Raw genomic sequence first — 18877 nt, 5'->3', positions numbered from 1 at the left:
GCGATACATTTGGGTCACTTCCGCGCCAGTCAAAAGGAAGAAAATGGGTTAGTACAAAAAGGCTTGAAAGCAAACGAGAAAAATTAGACGAAGGGGAATGATTCAAATAGGGAATAGGTATAGATTCCTAGAGATTTCAGACAGGATTCTACTAACGGGAATACACTCGAATCATGACCGTGGAATGGGGAAAGGTGCGGGGCTAAGGCTTGATGGGGTGACAAAGACCAGTATAAGCAGATTATTAGGATCACGGGACATAGAAGTGCGAGGATTGATGACCTTTATTGACGACCAGCAAGGATTTAGGCAAGAAAATAAGAAACCATCACTCTAAAACCAGAAGATGAATTACACTTCCAATGACATGGGAACCAGTTTTTGACATCACACTCCTCTTCTCTATTATATCCGGTTGATAATTTAGATGCCCCACTAAAAAAACATTGCGACTTATCGTTTCAAACCGGTGCTACGGCGCTTGTGACAGTTTTAGATCATTTCAACTCCGATAAAAAGACAGTTGTAGACATTGAATTAAACACACCATAGAAAAAAAAGGAATACTATCAGTGTGCCTATTTTTACATCATCTAAAAGCTCCATCCAGTCACAATCAAATGAGATGGGAGAATAGCGTAGAAGGGAAAACAGACATGGGGATATTTTTTGTTTTTAAGGTTTTTACGGCGCTTGCAACACATTTAGGTTATATCAGCGCCAGTAAAAAGGAAGAAAATGGAATAGTAAAAAGTTCTAGAATTACAATTAAAGCAGCCAAGAGAAAGTAAGACAAAGGGGAACTGGGAACAAATAGGGATCAGATGTAGATTCCAAGAGCATACCACCAATGTATTTAGTTTGAGATCACCTATAAGTCTCATCCAGACACAAGCACAAAATCCAACAAAGAGGAGCACACTCAAATGCTAACATTATATATTTAAAATAACAAATATAATAATACATAAGAGAGATTATTTACAAGGAAAAAAATATCATCTCCCAAAACAATAACTATGCATTTGACTGTTTCCCTCCCAGCCAAGACTCCGGCCAGGGCCAGGACAAAACCAAGTAATTTCATTCCAAGACAAAGACAGAAAGCATGTTGGAAAACAGATATACGGGGATAGAAGACACAGTATGTACCCCCCTTCCCACTAAGGGAGGTCAGGAACCCCACCCAGGGGGGATGGGAGTGACCTATCTGCTCACAATGGGAATTCAGAAGTTTAACACATTAAGGTCATTTCAGCGCCTGTAAAAAGGAAGAAAATGGGATAGTAAAAAGTTCTTGAATTACACTAAAGCATCCAAGAAAAGGGAAGACAAAGGGGAACTGGTTCAAATAAGAAACGGGTGTAGATTCCAAAAGCACACCATCAAAGTACTTAGGTTCAGATTACTAAGTCTCACATCCAGACACAAGCACAGGTCCCCGCTAAGAGGAAAACACTCAAATGTTTTACAAATCATACATAATATAAAGATACCAGGGAGATGATTTACAAGGAAAAAAATATCATCTCCCAAAACTCTTAACTAACCATTTGACTGCTTCCCTCCCAGCCAGGGTTTCCGGCCAGGGCCTGGACAAAACCAAGTAATCTCATTCCAAGACAAAGACAGAAAGCATGTTCGAAAACAGACAGGGGGATAGAAGACACAGCATGCATTTCCCTGTCCACTATGGGAGGTCAGGAACCTCACCCAGAAACTGAAAGTAAATACTCTGTTTAAAGAGGCTTTAAAGGGAGACAGAGAATTACGGTGTCTACTGAAAGAGTATTCCACAGATAGGGAGTAGAATGTGCGAAAGCACGTCGTGAAAAATTCGACTAAGGAATCAAACGGTTCAAGTACAGGGAAGAAGAGCGATTCGGATTGTAGATAGAAAAAGAAGAGATGGCAAGTCGTTGTGAGCAGTGCCATGGATGCACTTAAAACAGTAACAATCAAGTTTGTAAGCAATCCGCTTCTCCACGGGAAGCCAATGCAACGACCGCAAGCCTGGAGTGCTGTAGGAGGATAGAAAAAACAAAAACAAAGGAGACTTCAGCTCATCTTGGCTGTATTCACCTACAGTTAGATGATAAATCAGACGGTATTTCTCTATTACACTTTCAAATGCAGGGCGGGAGGTCATAGATGTGACCAACCGTCACGAAACGTTTTTTTTTTTTTTCTTTTGTTGTTGTTTATTTAATGTCGGGATGAATCGAGATCCCTGAAAATGAATTATTATAATTTGAATGAAAAGAAATTATACCACCTTTTTAATCTTTTGGCAATTGGTTAAATAGTAAATGTACGAAGAGATATCCAACTACAATTTTTGTGGGTTTATGAATTAAAATTTCTGCACCCATTTCATCCCAACAGAATATCGCTTTGAGACTGTGGCTAGCATATTCAAATGATCTGGCATGATGAAATCAATAAAAAAGAAACAAAACAAAACCAAATCATTTTAATATACATACAGGTAATATGTATCGTCACAGCAAAAATATAAATGTTCATGAATCAAAAAAAAATAAAAAGAATAATTAATTTTTTAAAGATTGCAACGAAGCGAATCTAAAAAAACATTCATCAGATATAATTTAGTTTGTTACTTATTGCGTGCAATGTTGCCGGTGGTAGTCATATCTGGTTTGTTTTGATTGGATTCAAGAATTGATTAATAAATCAAATAAGTTTATTTGTAAGAAGAGATAAATGGCAGATTACTATCGGGACAACAACCTTAATGTTAATTATTCAAGGCGATTTCCTATCTAGGAGTTATTACAACTTCAATGGCAAACAAAAGATTTTAAATGAAGGAAAAATATAGAACTAAATAAACAAGTTATTAGTTCAACATAGGAGTAAATAATATACATATATATAATGTGTTTGTGTGTGTGTGAGTGTGTGTGTGTGTGTGAAATAAAGATACAAAAACATGAAAAATCCATAAAAAGTAATAAATAGGAAAGTTTAATAAATTTTATAATATTTTTGAGATGAACAAATAAATGAATATCAAATCGAGTTAGCAAGATGGCCGACTCGCAAAAAAAAAAAAAAAATACAGGGTGTCCACAAAAGTCTTTCACTGATTTCGAAGAACATATTATTCTAAATCGTTATAGATATTTGCATCTGATTTTCACCATCTTCTAGGGAAAACCATACATTAATGCCCTTAACTAGAGATCCACATTACATCACCAAATTTACTAAAATCACAATGAACTTAAAAGACTTCATTTTTTGTCTCATACTCCATTTCGGAAAGGCAACAGTGCAACAAAAGTCGCTTGGTCGACGGGAATAATAATAATTAATTGAGCTTTTTATACAGCGCAATATCCACTAAACGTGCTCAAGGCGCTTTACAAGGGGCCCCTGGCCAACATCAACATTTAACATGAAGGACGGGACATGACGCCTGTTATGCGATATTACAATTTTTTCGGACAGAGACAACGCTGTTAACGGCCAGGTACTCATTTTACACATGAGTACAGTGAGAGAATGTGAGTAAAGCGCCTTTTCCAAGGACTCAACTATGCGCCGAGCGAGGCTCGAACTAAGGACCTTTCGATCCGAAAGCGAGTGGCAGAGCACTAGATCATATACCCGCACAAATGTGATCAATCTCTTGACACTATACGTCTCAGCGAATTTAGATTATCCTTTTTTAAATGAAAAAATCGTTTTCCTGTAATGGCCTCTACTAAACTGCGCTTCGAAAGCTTATTGAGCTACCTCTGATGATTTTGTTTCATACAATCACCATACAAAAAAAAAAAAAAAAAGAAAGAAAGAAACTTGTCATTCCGAAATAGGAGACAACAATGACGTCGTTCAGTCCATGTTAATTCTGTTAATTTTTGGTTTGTTGTGATGTGGGTCAATGACGAGTGAGCATAAATGTATGGCTTTTTCCTTTGAAGATGATGAAAACCAGATGCAAATATCTGCGACGGCTTTAGAATAATAAGTCTTTGAAATCAGAAAAAATCTTTATGGACACCCCGCACAGCACATGTCAGGAAAAATGTGCTTTCCCTATGAAATAATACTCTCAATTAAAATCCAGAACACAATATGACACCACAAAACACTTGAATCTTTATTCTTTTTAACCTTTATTTCTCAGCCCATTTATTTCCCGTCAACAAATCATCAGTAATGAGAAAGATTGTAGCGAAATATTACATTTTTGAAAGTTGAAATATACTATTACATTCTAATGTATAAAAAAATACGAAGGGAGAGAAATAGGTAAAGTTATTATATAACGTTATCAAGTTCATCTTTTTTTTTTGTTTGTTGCTTTAGGTCTCTTCCAACACAATTGAGGTTATATGAGAGACCGCTGAAACAAAAAAACAAGCAATCTAACAAAAATAGTACAAATGTAAATCAAAATCATAACCTAAAGATATCATAAGCTAAATTATAAATAACCAAGAACAAACAGGCAGGAGATTTACAGAAAAAAAAAATCCCCTGTCAAAAATACAATCACAAACCAAAGAAGCAGGATAGGCTAGTAAAGAGAAGAAGAAACGACATCACTATCGGATCGTACACCCATGCGAACATCATAGGTATATGATTCAAGGGTGATGCTCCCATCCAACCACCCGCCAAGTTCATCTGGTCGCAATTAATTATAACGATGCCGTAAGGCAATATATTCAATGAAGTAATGATAATTGTTATGATTGTTATTGATAGTTTCTTGTGGATTATAACGTAATTTTGTTAGTCTTTTATTTCATTATTGTAAAAATATTATAATTTTCATTGATGTATAATTTACATATTTTTAAAAGTTGGCATTTTTTCTGCCATTTATTGATGGTGTTGTTGTTGTTGTTGTTGTTGTTGTTGTTGTGTCACAATTAACATTTTATTAGCAGCGGAATGATTATCAATATGCTTAAATATTTAGTAAACATTCACTTTATTTTCACTAGATTATCAGTCAGTATATTACAATTATTATTATTATTAGTATTATTATTATTATTATTATTATTATTATTATTATTATTATTATTATTATTATTATTATTATGATTACGAAGTATAGAACTAATTAAAGAAATTAAAGACGCTCCCGAGCTCAGTAATTTTGGGGAACTTATGAAAATGTTCCTATTCATACAGGCTTTTGAGTAGTAATAAATTTAATGTTATCTTTTGTCTTTGTATGTATAGCGCCGTAGAGCAGTTTGAGGATTCTGGCCGCTGTATAAATTTTGTGACTATTGCATTACAATACATTACATTATTGTCATCACCCAAATCATTACTACTTACTAAAAATGTTTATTAATACATTCTTTCCTATATCGAAAAAAAAAAAGAATTTTAACATTAATTTAAAATTAAGAAACTTGGGAGCAGGTACCGGTGTAAGATAAAGATCTGAACAAGTGTGTAAGAAACGGTCAGAAAATTTAGTTTCTTTACCGATGATAAACGCAACCAGCAGATAGCGTATAACACATCATCAATCCCAATCTCCCATTGTCTATGCTGATTGGGGAATGAGTCGAACAACAGGGTCCGGAGCGGAAAATGGATCCACTCGGTTTGCAGCCTATTGCAGGCAGAGATGGGCAGTGAGTTTTCTCGGTATTGTACGTTCTCTGGCGCAACCTTCGTCATTTTGAATTCTATTATTAGCATCATATTCTCCCCTATATTATAATACCAAATTTATACGATAGCATCATATTCAACCCTATATTATAATACCAAATTTATACGATAGCATCATATTCACCCCTATATTATAATACCAACATTTATACGACGGGACACATTTGATTGTAATTAAAAGGAAGAAAAGAGAGAGAAGATTCGCAAACATTCTTTTTTTGATTATCGGAACGTACAGACGCGGCGGCCGTCGCAGGATTTGGCACGGCGTTTGCCGCAAGTCACACTACCGTCCATGGTTCCACATGTAATATTGTTGGTGCCGTGCAGGTCCATGCAAGGAGTCAGCTTGTTGTTGTTGCACCGATCGTTGCTGCACATGCGGAGCTTCAGTCGCATAATTTCTGAATCCTGAAAAAGATAATTAAATGAATGAATGAAAAATAGCATATTATGCAATGTGTTATATTTTTAATACCCGATAAAGAATTGATTTTTGTTGTTTGTTTTTAAGGGTTTTACGGCACTTGCAACACATTAAGGTCATATCAGCGCCAGTAAAAAGGAAGAAAAGGGGGAAGTAAAAAGTTCTTGAATTACAATTAAAGCCCTAAGAAAAGGGAAGACAAAGGGGAATTGGTTCAAATAGGAAACAGATGTAGATTCCAAGAGCACACTATCAAAGTATTTAGGTTGAGATCACCTAAAAGTCTCACAAAGACACAAGCACAGGTCCCTACTAAGAGGAACACACTCAAATGTTTACAAATCATATATCATATTATACAAAGGGATCCGATGTAGATTCCAAGAGCATACCACCAATGTACTTAGTTTGAGATCACCTATAAGTAACATCTGGACACAAAATCCAACAAAGAGGAATACACTCAAATGCTTACATTATACATTCAAAATAACAAATATAATAATACATAGCAGGGAGATGATTTACAAGGAAAAAAATATCATACATTTGACTGTTTCCCTCCCAGCTAGGGTATCTGACCAGGGCATGGACAAAACCAAGTATAATCATTCCAAGACAAAGACATAAAGCAAGTTGGAAAACAGATATAGGGGGATAGAAGGTAGAGTAAGTACCTCCTTGTCCACTATGGGAGGTCAAGAACCCCACCCAGTAATCGGGAGTAAAAGTGTGATGTCAAAATACCGTCCAATCGCCAAGAAACTGTTAAACCAATCATCTGGTGGACTAGATACATCTGATTTTCTGGTTTCAGAGTGATGGCTGATCGTCAATTAATAAAGATCATCCATCCTCGCTCTTTTACGCCCAGTAATTATTAGAAGCTGCCTATGCAAACTGCCACTACAATTTGTATGCCTTCCGGTGATTCCATATGTAACCTATTCATTGTTTATACATTGTCTGGAGGACTGGTTACACACCTCCAATGAGTTTTGAACTGGAAGAAAAGAAGGTGTGATGTCACGACTTCTCTTTCCATCTCATACTTCCCTTATAATATGTCACTCTTTACTCAAACAAACAAAAACACTCGGTTAAACGCAAATATTCACCACGTTTTCATATTGTTTTTTTTTTGTTTTTGTTTGTTTGTTTGTTTGTTTTTTAATTAATAAAGAAGATTTTATAAATCCTAGGTGTAAATAGAAAAATAAATAATATTTTTGATATTATAATCTCATCATCATCATCATCATCATCATCATCATCATCATCATCATCATCATCATCATCATCATCATCATCATGGTCAGCATCATTAATATCATGAACATTATCATCATCATACTCATCACCATCATCGTCAACATTACCATCATCATGCTAATCATCATGCTCATCATCATCATCATCATCATCATCATCATCATCATCATCATCATCATCGTCGTCGTCGTCGTCGTCGTAGTCGTCGTCGTCATCGTAATTCTTAACGCCTCTATATTAATAAACGGTTCTAGTCGGCCTGTCTATGTAATGACATACGTATAGGAGCATAGAAATCATAGAATCTATATGTGACCTTACGCCTCGAAGCGGTATTAAGTCGGGATTTAGAAAACGAAGAAAACCGGTTTTAAAGTGGAAAGGGTCAAAATGATCAAATTTCAGTTTTTGATTGTTTCATAAACTACAATCATTTTTCTACATGAAAACATAATAATTCAACACAAGTATTGACGATAAGCTATATATATTTAAAGTTTAAAAAAGCAACTATCGGTGAAATATTCAAAACAAGAATTGACCTTCTTTCATAGAGCCACCATTTCCAAGGCTGCACTTGCCAACAATAGTTGATAACAAAAACTTTGACCTCAAACTTTAGCCTCGTTGGTTTTTAAAGTTCGTGTTGCTCTACTTATCACTTGATGAACTTTTAGCACTCTCTCTCTCTCTCTCTCTCTCTCTCTCTCTCTCTCTCTCTCTCTCTCTCTCTCTCTCTTTCTCTCTCTCTCTCAAACATACACACACACACACACACACACACACTACAACCACCACCACCGCATCTTCATCACGACCACTACTACTACAATCACCACCACCACCGCATCATCACTGCCACTACTACTTCAACCACCACCACCACATCATTATCACTACTACTACAACCACCACCACCACATCATCATCACTACCACTACTACTACAACCACCACCACCACCACATCGTCATAACTACTACAACCACTACCACTACATCATCATTACCACTACAACCACCCACACCACATCATCACTACTACTACAACCACTGCCACTACTACAACCACAGTCACCACCACCACCACCACCACCACATCATCATCACTACCACTCCTACTACTAAAACAGCCATTATGACATCATCATCATCATCACTACTACGACTACTACTACTACTACTACTACTACTACTACTACTACTACTACTACTACTACTACTACTACTACTTACTACTACTACTACTACTACTACTACTACTACTACTACTACTACTACTACTACTACTACTACTACTACTACTACTACTACTACGACTACTACTACTACTACAACCACCAACACAACATCATCCTCACTACCATCATTATGTTTTGGAGCTTTTCTTCACTTGAAATAAGGAAACATTTTGTGGTTGTATTTGGCAATGTGCTCATATATCAGAAAATATTTGTAATCAGTTATCTATTTCGATCTATGAAATATGTAAACACAATACCAAATACCATCCCAATTCCCTTTTTTGTGTGTGCGGAAATTCCTCTTTCGGTATTGAAATTCCTCCGAGTGGTGTCTGAAATTCCTGTGAGTCAAATTGAAAATTGGCGTCTCTGTAAATTTTACTATTCTCGTCAAATTTTCAATGCCCATATCTGAGGAGTTATCTTTGCCCCATTGATTTGATTATGTGTGAAAACGGTGCCTCACTTCAAAGTCGATTTTCTCAAAACTTGGTTTTTACACTCTCTCTACTTCAAACGGTCATAGTTGGGCAATGAATAATCAGAATTTTATAAATTTGGTATCAAAATTTTAAGCATAATATAAGCTATGATTGTGTACCAAAAACCCAAAATTGAAAAATCCGACTTAATACCGTTTCGAGGCGGAGAGTCACATATAGGACATTCAATTCATTACTAAGTTCATTGACTTTAACGAGATCAAGTTTCAGCCTTTCCGATTTATTCCCATGGAAAAGGTTCTCATGTCTGGCTTTAAGGTCAAGCGTTTTGTTACATGTTTGTTATTCAAGTTTTATTTAGAATTTTATTAAACAAAAATTTAACGGAACTAATGACCTGAAAGCGATACTCAATCACCCTCTCTCTCTCTCTCTCTCTCTCTCTCTCTCTCTCTCTCTCTCTCTCTCTCTCTCTCTCTCTCTCTCTCTCTCTCATATATTATATATATATATATATATACATCTCTCTCTCTCACACATACATATATATATATGTATTATATGTATAAATTATAAAACAAAACAATGAAATAATAGTGCTCAACTTTAGAATAAAAGGAGCTATTTATAACATTGAATTAAGATAGTTTGACTTCTACAACGTTGTTATCGAGCGTTGCTCTCATCAGCTGATGAAGCAACGTCGATAACACGTTGTAGAAGTCAACTATCTTAATTCAAATGTGTATTATATGTATATATGGTAAATATATATATATATATATATATATATATATATATATATATATATATATATATATATATGTATAATATACATACAGATATACATATATATATGTATAAATATTATATATATATATATATATATATTATAATTATTTTACCACAATGATGGAGTCAGTCTACATCGATGTTTCAGGCCTTTTCAGCCATCGTCAGGACTGTGTGTTACATGCATTTGGTTTGTTGTGTGTTGTTGCTTGTTAAAGTGGTTCCGTAGGTTTGTAGTTGATTAGTAAGTGTTTTCGTCTAGGTGGACAGCTATTGTAGACGAAAACACTTACTAATCAACTACAAACCTATGGAACCACTTCAACAAGCAACAACACACAACAAACCAAACTCATGTAACACACAGTCCTGACGATGGCTGAAAAGGCCTGAAACATCGATGTAGACTGACTCCAACATTGTGGTAAATATTAAAATAATAATTCGCTCCATTGCTACATGTCGAGCACTGTTCATACCATATTTGTATCCTCTCTCCTTTGAATTTTAATAAACAAATTGTAGAAAACATGTAGACACTCTATCACAGAAATGAGCAATATCTTAATTAACATTGAGCCAAATGACTTCAACAAACTTACAGAAAACTGACCAAAAGAGCACAATTCGGAGTGCTTTGCTTCGGAAACAGAAGGTGAATTCGACACAACAAAGTTAGTAACGCGTATGGCCACCAAGACGTCCAATCCCTGATCGAATATGACTTCCTATCTGGGTTGTAAGGAGGTTAATTTCATTCGGTGTGATGTCATTCCATGCTGCTTCAACAATGTTCCAAAACTAGTCAGTACTCCTTGCTTAAGCCGTTGTTCCCTTGTTCGACTTTTGAAAAGATCCAGAAATGTTCAGTGGAAAATTTGAGAAATGGACATACAGCTTGCCACTCGAACCCTCTGATCCCGGAGGCGTCCATATGGAGTCTTTTGTTATGCGTGGCCTTTGAAGAGGCTCATTGAGTTTGCACAGAAGGCCTTCTCGCTCTGAATCAAGCACTTGTAAGCCTTTTCGTGGATATGTCCAGCTCAAAAAAAAATTAGAAAAAAATGAAGAACGAATTGGTTGCATTGGTGTTACTCTGTGTTGACCTATCGGCATTTGATCCCTCGCATGACCTTTGCTGTTGAACCTTGCAATAACAGAATCGCCGGTAGCTCTGGTAATGTTGAAAAAAGTGCAACTTTCGCTACATGTCATAATATAGCTTTAGTGTGGCAAATTAGACGGACTCTCAATCTGAAACTATTTTCGGAATGATTCAAAGGATAAAGGGGTTGAAAACAAAGTAATAATAAAATAATTTGACAGAGATATTTTATCAAAACATCAGACAACGTGTAAGCAATAGTTAACAACAAGGCGATGTTCAATTGGCGTATATTTGTGCGGAAGGATTAGGTTTCTAGAATTTACGAACTCCTCGCGTTTTGACATTGTCCCTGTAACATTCTTTATGATTCCGTCTTTGCGTCATTTTCGATGTCAGTGTATCACGCTGTCTTACCAAAATGTATACCAACCACGTTATGATTCATAGATTGCCAAATAACTCTTCATGTACGTATTTTAATACTTGCTCTTTTAGATGATATAACATTCTTAATTCTAGCAAACAGTTAAGCAATAGTAATTCAGCAAATGATCATGTTAAGTTGCTATTGCACACACACGCGACACAGACATACGTATATATGGTTTAACAAGACATATACTTTACCTTGATGGTTAGGCAGTCTTTAGTAGCCTGTAGCTCGGATTCCTTGTCTTGCAGTTTACTCTGTAACAGTGACGTCTCCCTGGACAACGTGTCCACTTTTTGGTATTGCGCCTTTTCCATCTGGACAATCTGACGCTCCTTGGCCGCCAGCTTCTGGCTCAAGCACGAGTTGGAGTCTTCCATCTCACACACCTGACTCCTTAATCGTGAAACCTGCAGGACAAGAAAAGATGTCACCAATCGCCTCAAAACGGCATTATGTTGGGGTGAACCTAAGACCAATAGGATGGGTTTTTTTTGTTTTTTTTATTTTTTTTTTGTTTTTTTTGTTTTTTTGTTTTTGTTTTTTGGCTTTTTTTCAATATCTTGAGCGTTTATGTAGAGCAATATCACCTAAGCGTGATCAAAACGCTTTGCAAAGCGGTCCCAAGCCAACAGCAACACTGAACATGTAGGGGGGGGGGGGCATGCCACCTTTTAGGCGATATTGCACTATTTTTGGGACAGAGACAATGCTGTTAACGACCAGGTACTCGTTTTACACCTGAGTACGGTGAAAGAATATGAGTAAAGAGCCTATTCCAAGGGCTCAACTATGCACCGCTCAAAGCAAGACTCGAACTCTGGAGTTTCCGACCCTAAGGCGAGCGTCATACCACAAGTCCACATAGCCGCATAAAATCAAATTATAAAGTAACCAGGAAAGTACAACTTATGTGTTTGTCTCTTTAAGAAGTCCTATTCATTCTTGTCAATAAAGCATATAAAAACGATAATCAAGTTTGATTTTAATATATGATTTCAACTTTAAGCATTGAGTTAATTCCAAGAATAATACTTCCAAGACGAGGGCCATTTTAATCGATCGATATTCAAAAGACGAGTATCTTAAATAAATTTTTGCTTTGTTTTTGTTTTTCAGGGGTTTACGGCACTTGCAACACATTTAGGTCATATCAGCGCCAGTAAAACGGATGAAAATTGGATAGTAAAAAGTTCTAGACGTACAATTAAGAGGACTGGTGGAAAAAGTAAGATAAAGGTGAATGGTTCAAATAGGGAACAGAGTAGATTCCAAGAGCACACTATCAATGTAATTAGTTTGCGATCACCTAAACGTCTCATCCAGTCACAACCGCAGGTCCCCACTAAGAGGAATACACTCAAATGATTTACAAATCGTTTATAATATAAAGAAACATAATACAGTGCACAACAGAGAGATGAATTACAAGGAAAAAATATCATCTCCCAAAACTAACTATACATTTGACTTGTTTCCCTCCCAGCCTGGGTATCCGGCCAGGGTATCCGACCAGGGCCAGGACAAAACCAAGTATTCTCGTTCCAAGAGAAAGACAGAAAGCAATTGGAGAATAGACAGGGGGATAGAAGACATGGCAACTATGTCCATTATGGGAGGTCAGGAAAATTAAATTGCAGAATGCTAGTATCAAGAGGTGTATGACATTTAATGGCATTCATTCACTGAGTTAGAGAGTAATGTAAATGTTGCTGCTCAAAGCTCGGAGAAATAAATAACAATGTGGAATTGAATGTAAGCTTTGATTTCACATACGAAAACAGATAAAATGGACGTTTCGGGTTTTCCCCTTTATCAACAAAACATGATTAATGGAACACTACAGATTAATGAGATAATGTGGTAGTGGCGTTGGTGAGATGCTTTATCTTAACAACGCCACTACCACATTATCTCATTCGTCTGTAGTGTTCCATTCATCCTGTTTTGTTGATAAAGGGGAATACGAACCGTCCATTTTATCCGTTTTCGTATATTGAATTGAAGCTTACATTCAATTTCACAATGTTATTTACTTCTGAGCTAGAGAGGAAAATTGTGCGTTATGTGGTCTTGTGATATGACACTCGTCTTCGGATTTTTCGAAGGTCCTGGATTTGAGTCTCGCATTTAGCGGTGCATAAATGAGTTCTTGGAAATGGCTTTTTATTACTCACATTCTCTCACCGTACTTAGGTGTAAAATGAGTACCCGACTTTTAACAGCGTTGTCTCTGTCGAAAAAAAATATTGTAATATCGCTTAACCGTTATCGTGTCTCATCGTGGATTTGGAGTGTTGCTGTTGGCTAGGGACAACTTGTAAAGCGCTTTGAGCGCTTTTTAGTGGATGTTGCCCTATATAAATGCTAAAGTTTCAATTTTTTACTTTGTCTTATAGAAGGGGATTTTGAGTGTTGAGTTGAGGCCTCTTGCCCGAGCCTATTTAACTATATTATTTCCTTGAAAAATGAGTCGATGTTACAAAATAATATGAGTTGCTAGAAGAAAAAAAAAGGATGATTTTGTATTAATAAAATGCAGATGTCAGAAACATTCGAAAATTTACAAGCAACATGAACAAAGCCTTAAGGTAATAGAGGCCACGTTTAATTGAAAAATACGTCATCGCTTAAGAAACTATTTCGATTATACCAAAGTACATTTAAAGTCCTAACCTTACCGGAGTTCCCTCTACCTACAGTGATTGAATGCCGTGGAACGCCATTCTTCACGCCAAAGGTCCATTACCGAGCAGGCCATTATCTTTTTTGGGAGTTGTTGCCTCCACATTTCCTATCCAGGACTTCCATGGTTTTCCTCGGTCAGACCTTATATTTGAATGAAAACGTGCCTTGGCCTTGGATGGGGGAGGAGAGGTGCTAAAGACCTCCTTGCTCTCTATGCTTGGCCTGCCAGATCTCCGGGCCTTAAATGTGTGTGACTTTCTCTTGTGGAGGTATGTTAAAGATCAAGTTTACATTCCACCACTTCCAACAAGTATCGATGACTTGAGAAATATCGAATAACAGCTGCAATCAGTGCTTGGCCTGCCAGATCTCCGGGCCTTAACTGTATGCGACTTTCTCTTGTGGAGGTATGTTAAAGATCAAGTTTACATTCCACTACTTCCAACAAGTATCGATGACTTGAGAAATATCGAATAACAGCTGTAATCAGTGCTTGGCCTGCCAGATCTCCGGGCCTTAACTGTATGCGACTTTCTCTTGTGGAGGTATGTTAAAGATCATGTTTACATTCCACCACTTCCAGCAAGTATCGATGACTTGAGAAATATCGAATAACAGCTGCAATCCGTGACCGTGGAGCGTGACCTGCTTCGGCGCTTTTGGGATGAATTCTCGTATCGGCTTGATGTTGTCACAATTCAATTCAACAGTCGTGACGTCACTTCCCTCGTAATGACGCATAGTAACTTAGTAACTGGTTCTAAACTATCGGTACAATGGCGGACGCCCTCATGCAATACTTCTCAGACGAGCAAAAAAGTGTATCCAGAGGAGAAACACATTATAAATCTGATCATGTTTTGACTTTTATACATTCTTATCACATGCCATGTGAAAAAATTCTAGCCAGCATGAAGAATAGAAAGTACTGACTTTCTTTGTTTAGAACCAAGCTCCTCGTTGCTGGGCGGATGTGACATCAGACCATTGAATCCTATTGATACTCATTCATTGTTTTCCTTGCCATTGTACGTATGATTACTCAGTTGTAAAAATACGTGTGTTGACAAGTCCATGTACGATCCGGCTATATGGTCTAGTGGTATGACACTCGCATTTAAAGCGGAAGGTCCTGGGTTCGAGTCCCGCTCTGAGCGATGCATATTTGAGGCCTTGGACTAGGCTCTTTACTTACATTCTCTCACCGTACTCTGGTGCAAAATCTTGCTTTTCTTTCCCAAAAAAAATTGTAATATCACCTGACAGGTTTCCTGTCTCGTCCTACATGTTAAGAATTGCTGTTGGCTTGGGACCCCTTGTAAAGTACTTTGGGCCCGTTTAGGGGATATTCTGTCAATTCCCGGTTTATTTGAAGTAAATGAAAGAAGAACATCGCACACTCGAGCACATAAATACAAGCGTACACACACAAGCGTACACACACAAACACGCACAGATAGATAGAGAGAGCTATTCGAACCTTTAACCTTAACTCGCAATCTTGTCTGTTCTTAGTTTCCGTCAAGTTCCGCACATACGCACTTACACGCGTGCACACACACACATACACACACATAAACAAACAAGCGTACAACCAAAGAGAGAGAGAGATAGAGAGAGATAGATAGAGAGAGAGATAGAGAGTGAGAGATCCGAACCTTTTACCTTACCTCGCAATCCTGTCTGTTCTTGGTTTCCGTCAACTTCATGGCCATCTGATTAGTCTCCTCCTCCAGTCGACACTGAATGGACACAATCTTACTGCTTAGCGTTGCTTTCTCGTCACTCAACCTCTGAAGCACGCACTCTTGTTCCTAAATTTAAAAAAAAGGAACATAAGTAATCAACCGATTGAATAATACTTTTTTTAAAGTAACAAATAAGAAAGCAAGTAATAGTGTAAAGGTTTGAAAGATATAATATTATCTGAAAACGTCTGTACGACATAGTACCAAGCAAAGCTGAAATAGAAATTGATGAAGAATAAAAAATCCTGAGCCTTTTTATGGCGCAAGATCCACGAAACGTGTTCAACGCGCTTTAAAACGGGGCCACGACCAATATAAACAAGTAGAACGAGAAATGACGCCTCTCGGGTGATATTACAATATGTCCGACAGAGACAACGCTGTTAATGGCCAAGTTCTCATTTTACACCTGAATACGGTGAGAGAATGTGAGTAAAGAGCCTTTCAACAACAGCAACATTTTGATTGTTTTATTAAGGGGTTTATGGCGCTTGCAACAGAGTAAAGTCATATCAGCGCCAGTAAAAAGGAAGAAAATGAGATAGTAAAAACATTCTAGATGTACAATTAAGAAGATTGAGGGAAAAGTAAGAAAATGGAGAAAGGTTCAAATAGGAAACAATTGTAGATTCCAAAGTACTTAGTTTGAGATCACCTAAAAGTCTCATCCAGACACACGCACAGGTCCCCGCTAAGAGGAATACACTCAAATGCTTACATTATACATTCAAAATAACAAATATAACAATACATAACAGAGAGATGATTTACAAGGAAAAATTATAATCTCCCAAAACAATAACTATGCATTTGACTGTTTCCCTCCCAGCTAGGATATCTGGCCAGGGACAGGACAATACCAAGTAATCTCAATCCAAGACAAAGACAGAAAGCAATTGGAGAATAGACAGTGCGGGATAGAAGACACAGCAAGTACCTCCCAGCAACAACAAAAACCCTGAGGCTATGAGGACTTGTGGTATGACACTCGCGTCCGGACCTCTCTGAGTCCTTGAGTCTTTGGAAAAGGCTATTTAATCACAATTTTCTCATCGTAATCAGGTTTGATATGAGTACATGTGTAGTAACATCAGATACTGGTAAAGATTTTCTTTTTATATCTGAAAACCAGTGTATGAAATAACACCAATTCAATCCAATTCAAAGGTTTATTTTAGGCAATTGTCAATATGAACTATACATTTACACAGAACTTCCAATCAATACAGTCAATAAATCAATAATTCACCAAAGGAAACTACCAAAAATAATGATATAGATATGTTTATATATATATATATATATATATTTGTATGTGTGTATATATATATATATATATATATACATATATGTATGTATAAAACGCACACACACACACACACATATAATATATATATATATATATATATATATATATATATATATATATATATATATATATATATATATATATATATATAAAACAGAGCTGAAAGAAAAGTTGATGAAAAATATAATCATGCTGCTGGTCATAAATAATCAGTCATCTATTTCACGTGTTCAAGTTTATCGTGTGGTGGTGTGTTCACGGTTCGAATCCCGCCTCTAATTGGCGTGCACTTATTTACTACTTACTTTATCCTCTTCGGGCATTGAGGCACATAGGCAGTGAATGTATTCCAGGACAGACCTGCTTACTTTATTTCTTTTTCCACGACGCTTCGCCAGGTTTCTTTGGGTCTCCCCCGATTTTTCTTCCCATCTGTTGTCCACTACAGGGCGATCTTGGGAAGTGACTCTTTTTCATTCTGGCCACATGACTCAGCCAACGCTATCTTCTTCTTTTCTACGCTATTGCAGTCAGTTTTTAATGCAACGTCACCAGCGCCAAAAATCAACAAATATTCTAGAAAATCAACAGCAAACAAGAAAAAGAAACTAGAACTGACAGCTCCACCAGCTGATCTTGACATGGCATGGACCGAAGGGTTTTAAAATCGTTGTCACCCATCCGGACTCTAACAATGGATTTTTTGTTTGTTTTAATGAAACACCGTACCGCTGTCGAGTCCCCGAACGTCACAATGACAAGTTAACGATTACATTTCCAACCTACAACGATCTACTAACGACGAGGAAGAGAACGGAGATCTGACCTCAGAGTCTTAGGACAACTTCGTTTTTTTTTCTTTTGCCTCGTCGTTCGTCGATCGTTGTAGGTTAGGAACGTAATCGGTAACTTGATAATGTCACTGACCCTCATAACGTGATGCTAAGAAAATCTACAAGGTTGAACATGATTCAATCAGCACGACCAGGAGTTAAAAATAGGAAGAAGACCAAAACAGACAGCTATTCCTTATGATCTAGACATCACATTAACCGAAAATCACGACTATATAATATATTGGTGAATGTCGTGTAGTTCAGACAGTGTTTTAGGAATTTAATAAATTAAAATGAGTTTGTCGACGACAGCTGTTCCTACAATTTAATATTTGGTTTTCTTCAGTTTGATTGTCTTGGTTGAAGCAAAAATGATAAAAGAAACCATCGGTGGGAGAAGGATTCAGGACAAGTATATATATATATATATATATATATATATATATATATATATATGTATACATTTATTATAACTGTTATGTGTTGCGAAAATGTGATCGGTTGTGTACGCTTTTTGAAAAGATTTTTTATTTATTTATCGAAAGAGGGTAAAGGGGGGGCGGTTGGAGGGAGGGGAGAACGGGGGGGGGGCGGGTTGGAGGGGAGAACCGGGGGGGGGGGATGTTTTTTTTTTTTGGTTTTTAAGGGGTTTACGGCGCTTACAACACATTTAGGTTATATCAGCGTCGGTAAAAAAGAAGAATATGGGATAGTAAAAAGTTCTAGAATTACAATTAAAGCACCCAAGAAAAAGTAAGACATAGGGGAAATGGGAACAAATAGGGATCAAATGTAGATTCCAAGAGCATATCACCAATGTACTTAGTTTGAGATCACCTATAAGTCTCATCCGGACACAAGCACAAAATCCAACAAAGAGGAATACACTCAAATGCTTACATTATACAT

At 36.9% G+C, this 18877-nt stretch overlaps 1 protein-coding gene across 2 annotated transcripts in view; it reads right to left on the bottom strand.

Annotated features, from left to right (window-relative positions):
* Positions 1–2659: 2659 nt before the first annotated feature.
* Positions 2660–18877, bottom strand: part of LOC144979884 (uncharacterized) — a 121605-nt gene continuing 105387 nt past the window's right edge. For both annotated transcript variants that reach the window (XM_078927124.1, XM_078927125.1), the window contains 3 exons: positions 15746–15889; positions 11585–11797; positions 2660–6084 (listed from right to left, as the gene is read on the bottom strand). In XM_078927124.1, coding sequence (XP_078783250.1) covers positions 5896–6084; positions 11585–11797; positions 15746–15889 — 546 coding nt within the window. In that variant the 3' untranslated portion in view covers positions 2660–5895. The remainder of the gene's footprint in view (positions 6085–11584; positions 11798–15745; positions 15890–18877) is intronic.

This window comes from Berghia stephanieae, chromosome 9 (genome assembly GCF_034508935.2).
Source record: "Berghia stephanieae isolate SIO BIC M18660-M18661 chromosome 9, UCSD_Bste_1.3, whole genome shotgun sequence".
In the NCBI taxonomy this organism is placed as follows: domain Eukaryota; kingdom Metazoa; phylum Mollusca; class Gastropoda; order Nudibranchia; family Aeolidiidae; genus Berghia; species Berghia stephanieae.
The sequence above is the reverse complement of the archived record's forward strand: the minus strand, read 5'-3'. Positions and strand labels throughout refer to the sequence as shown.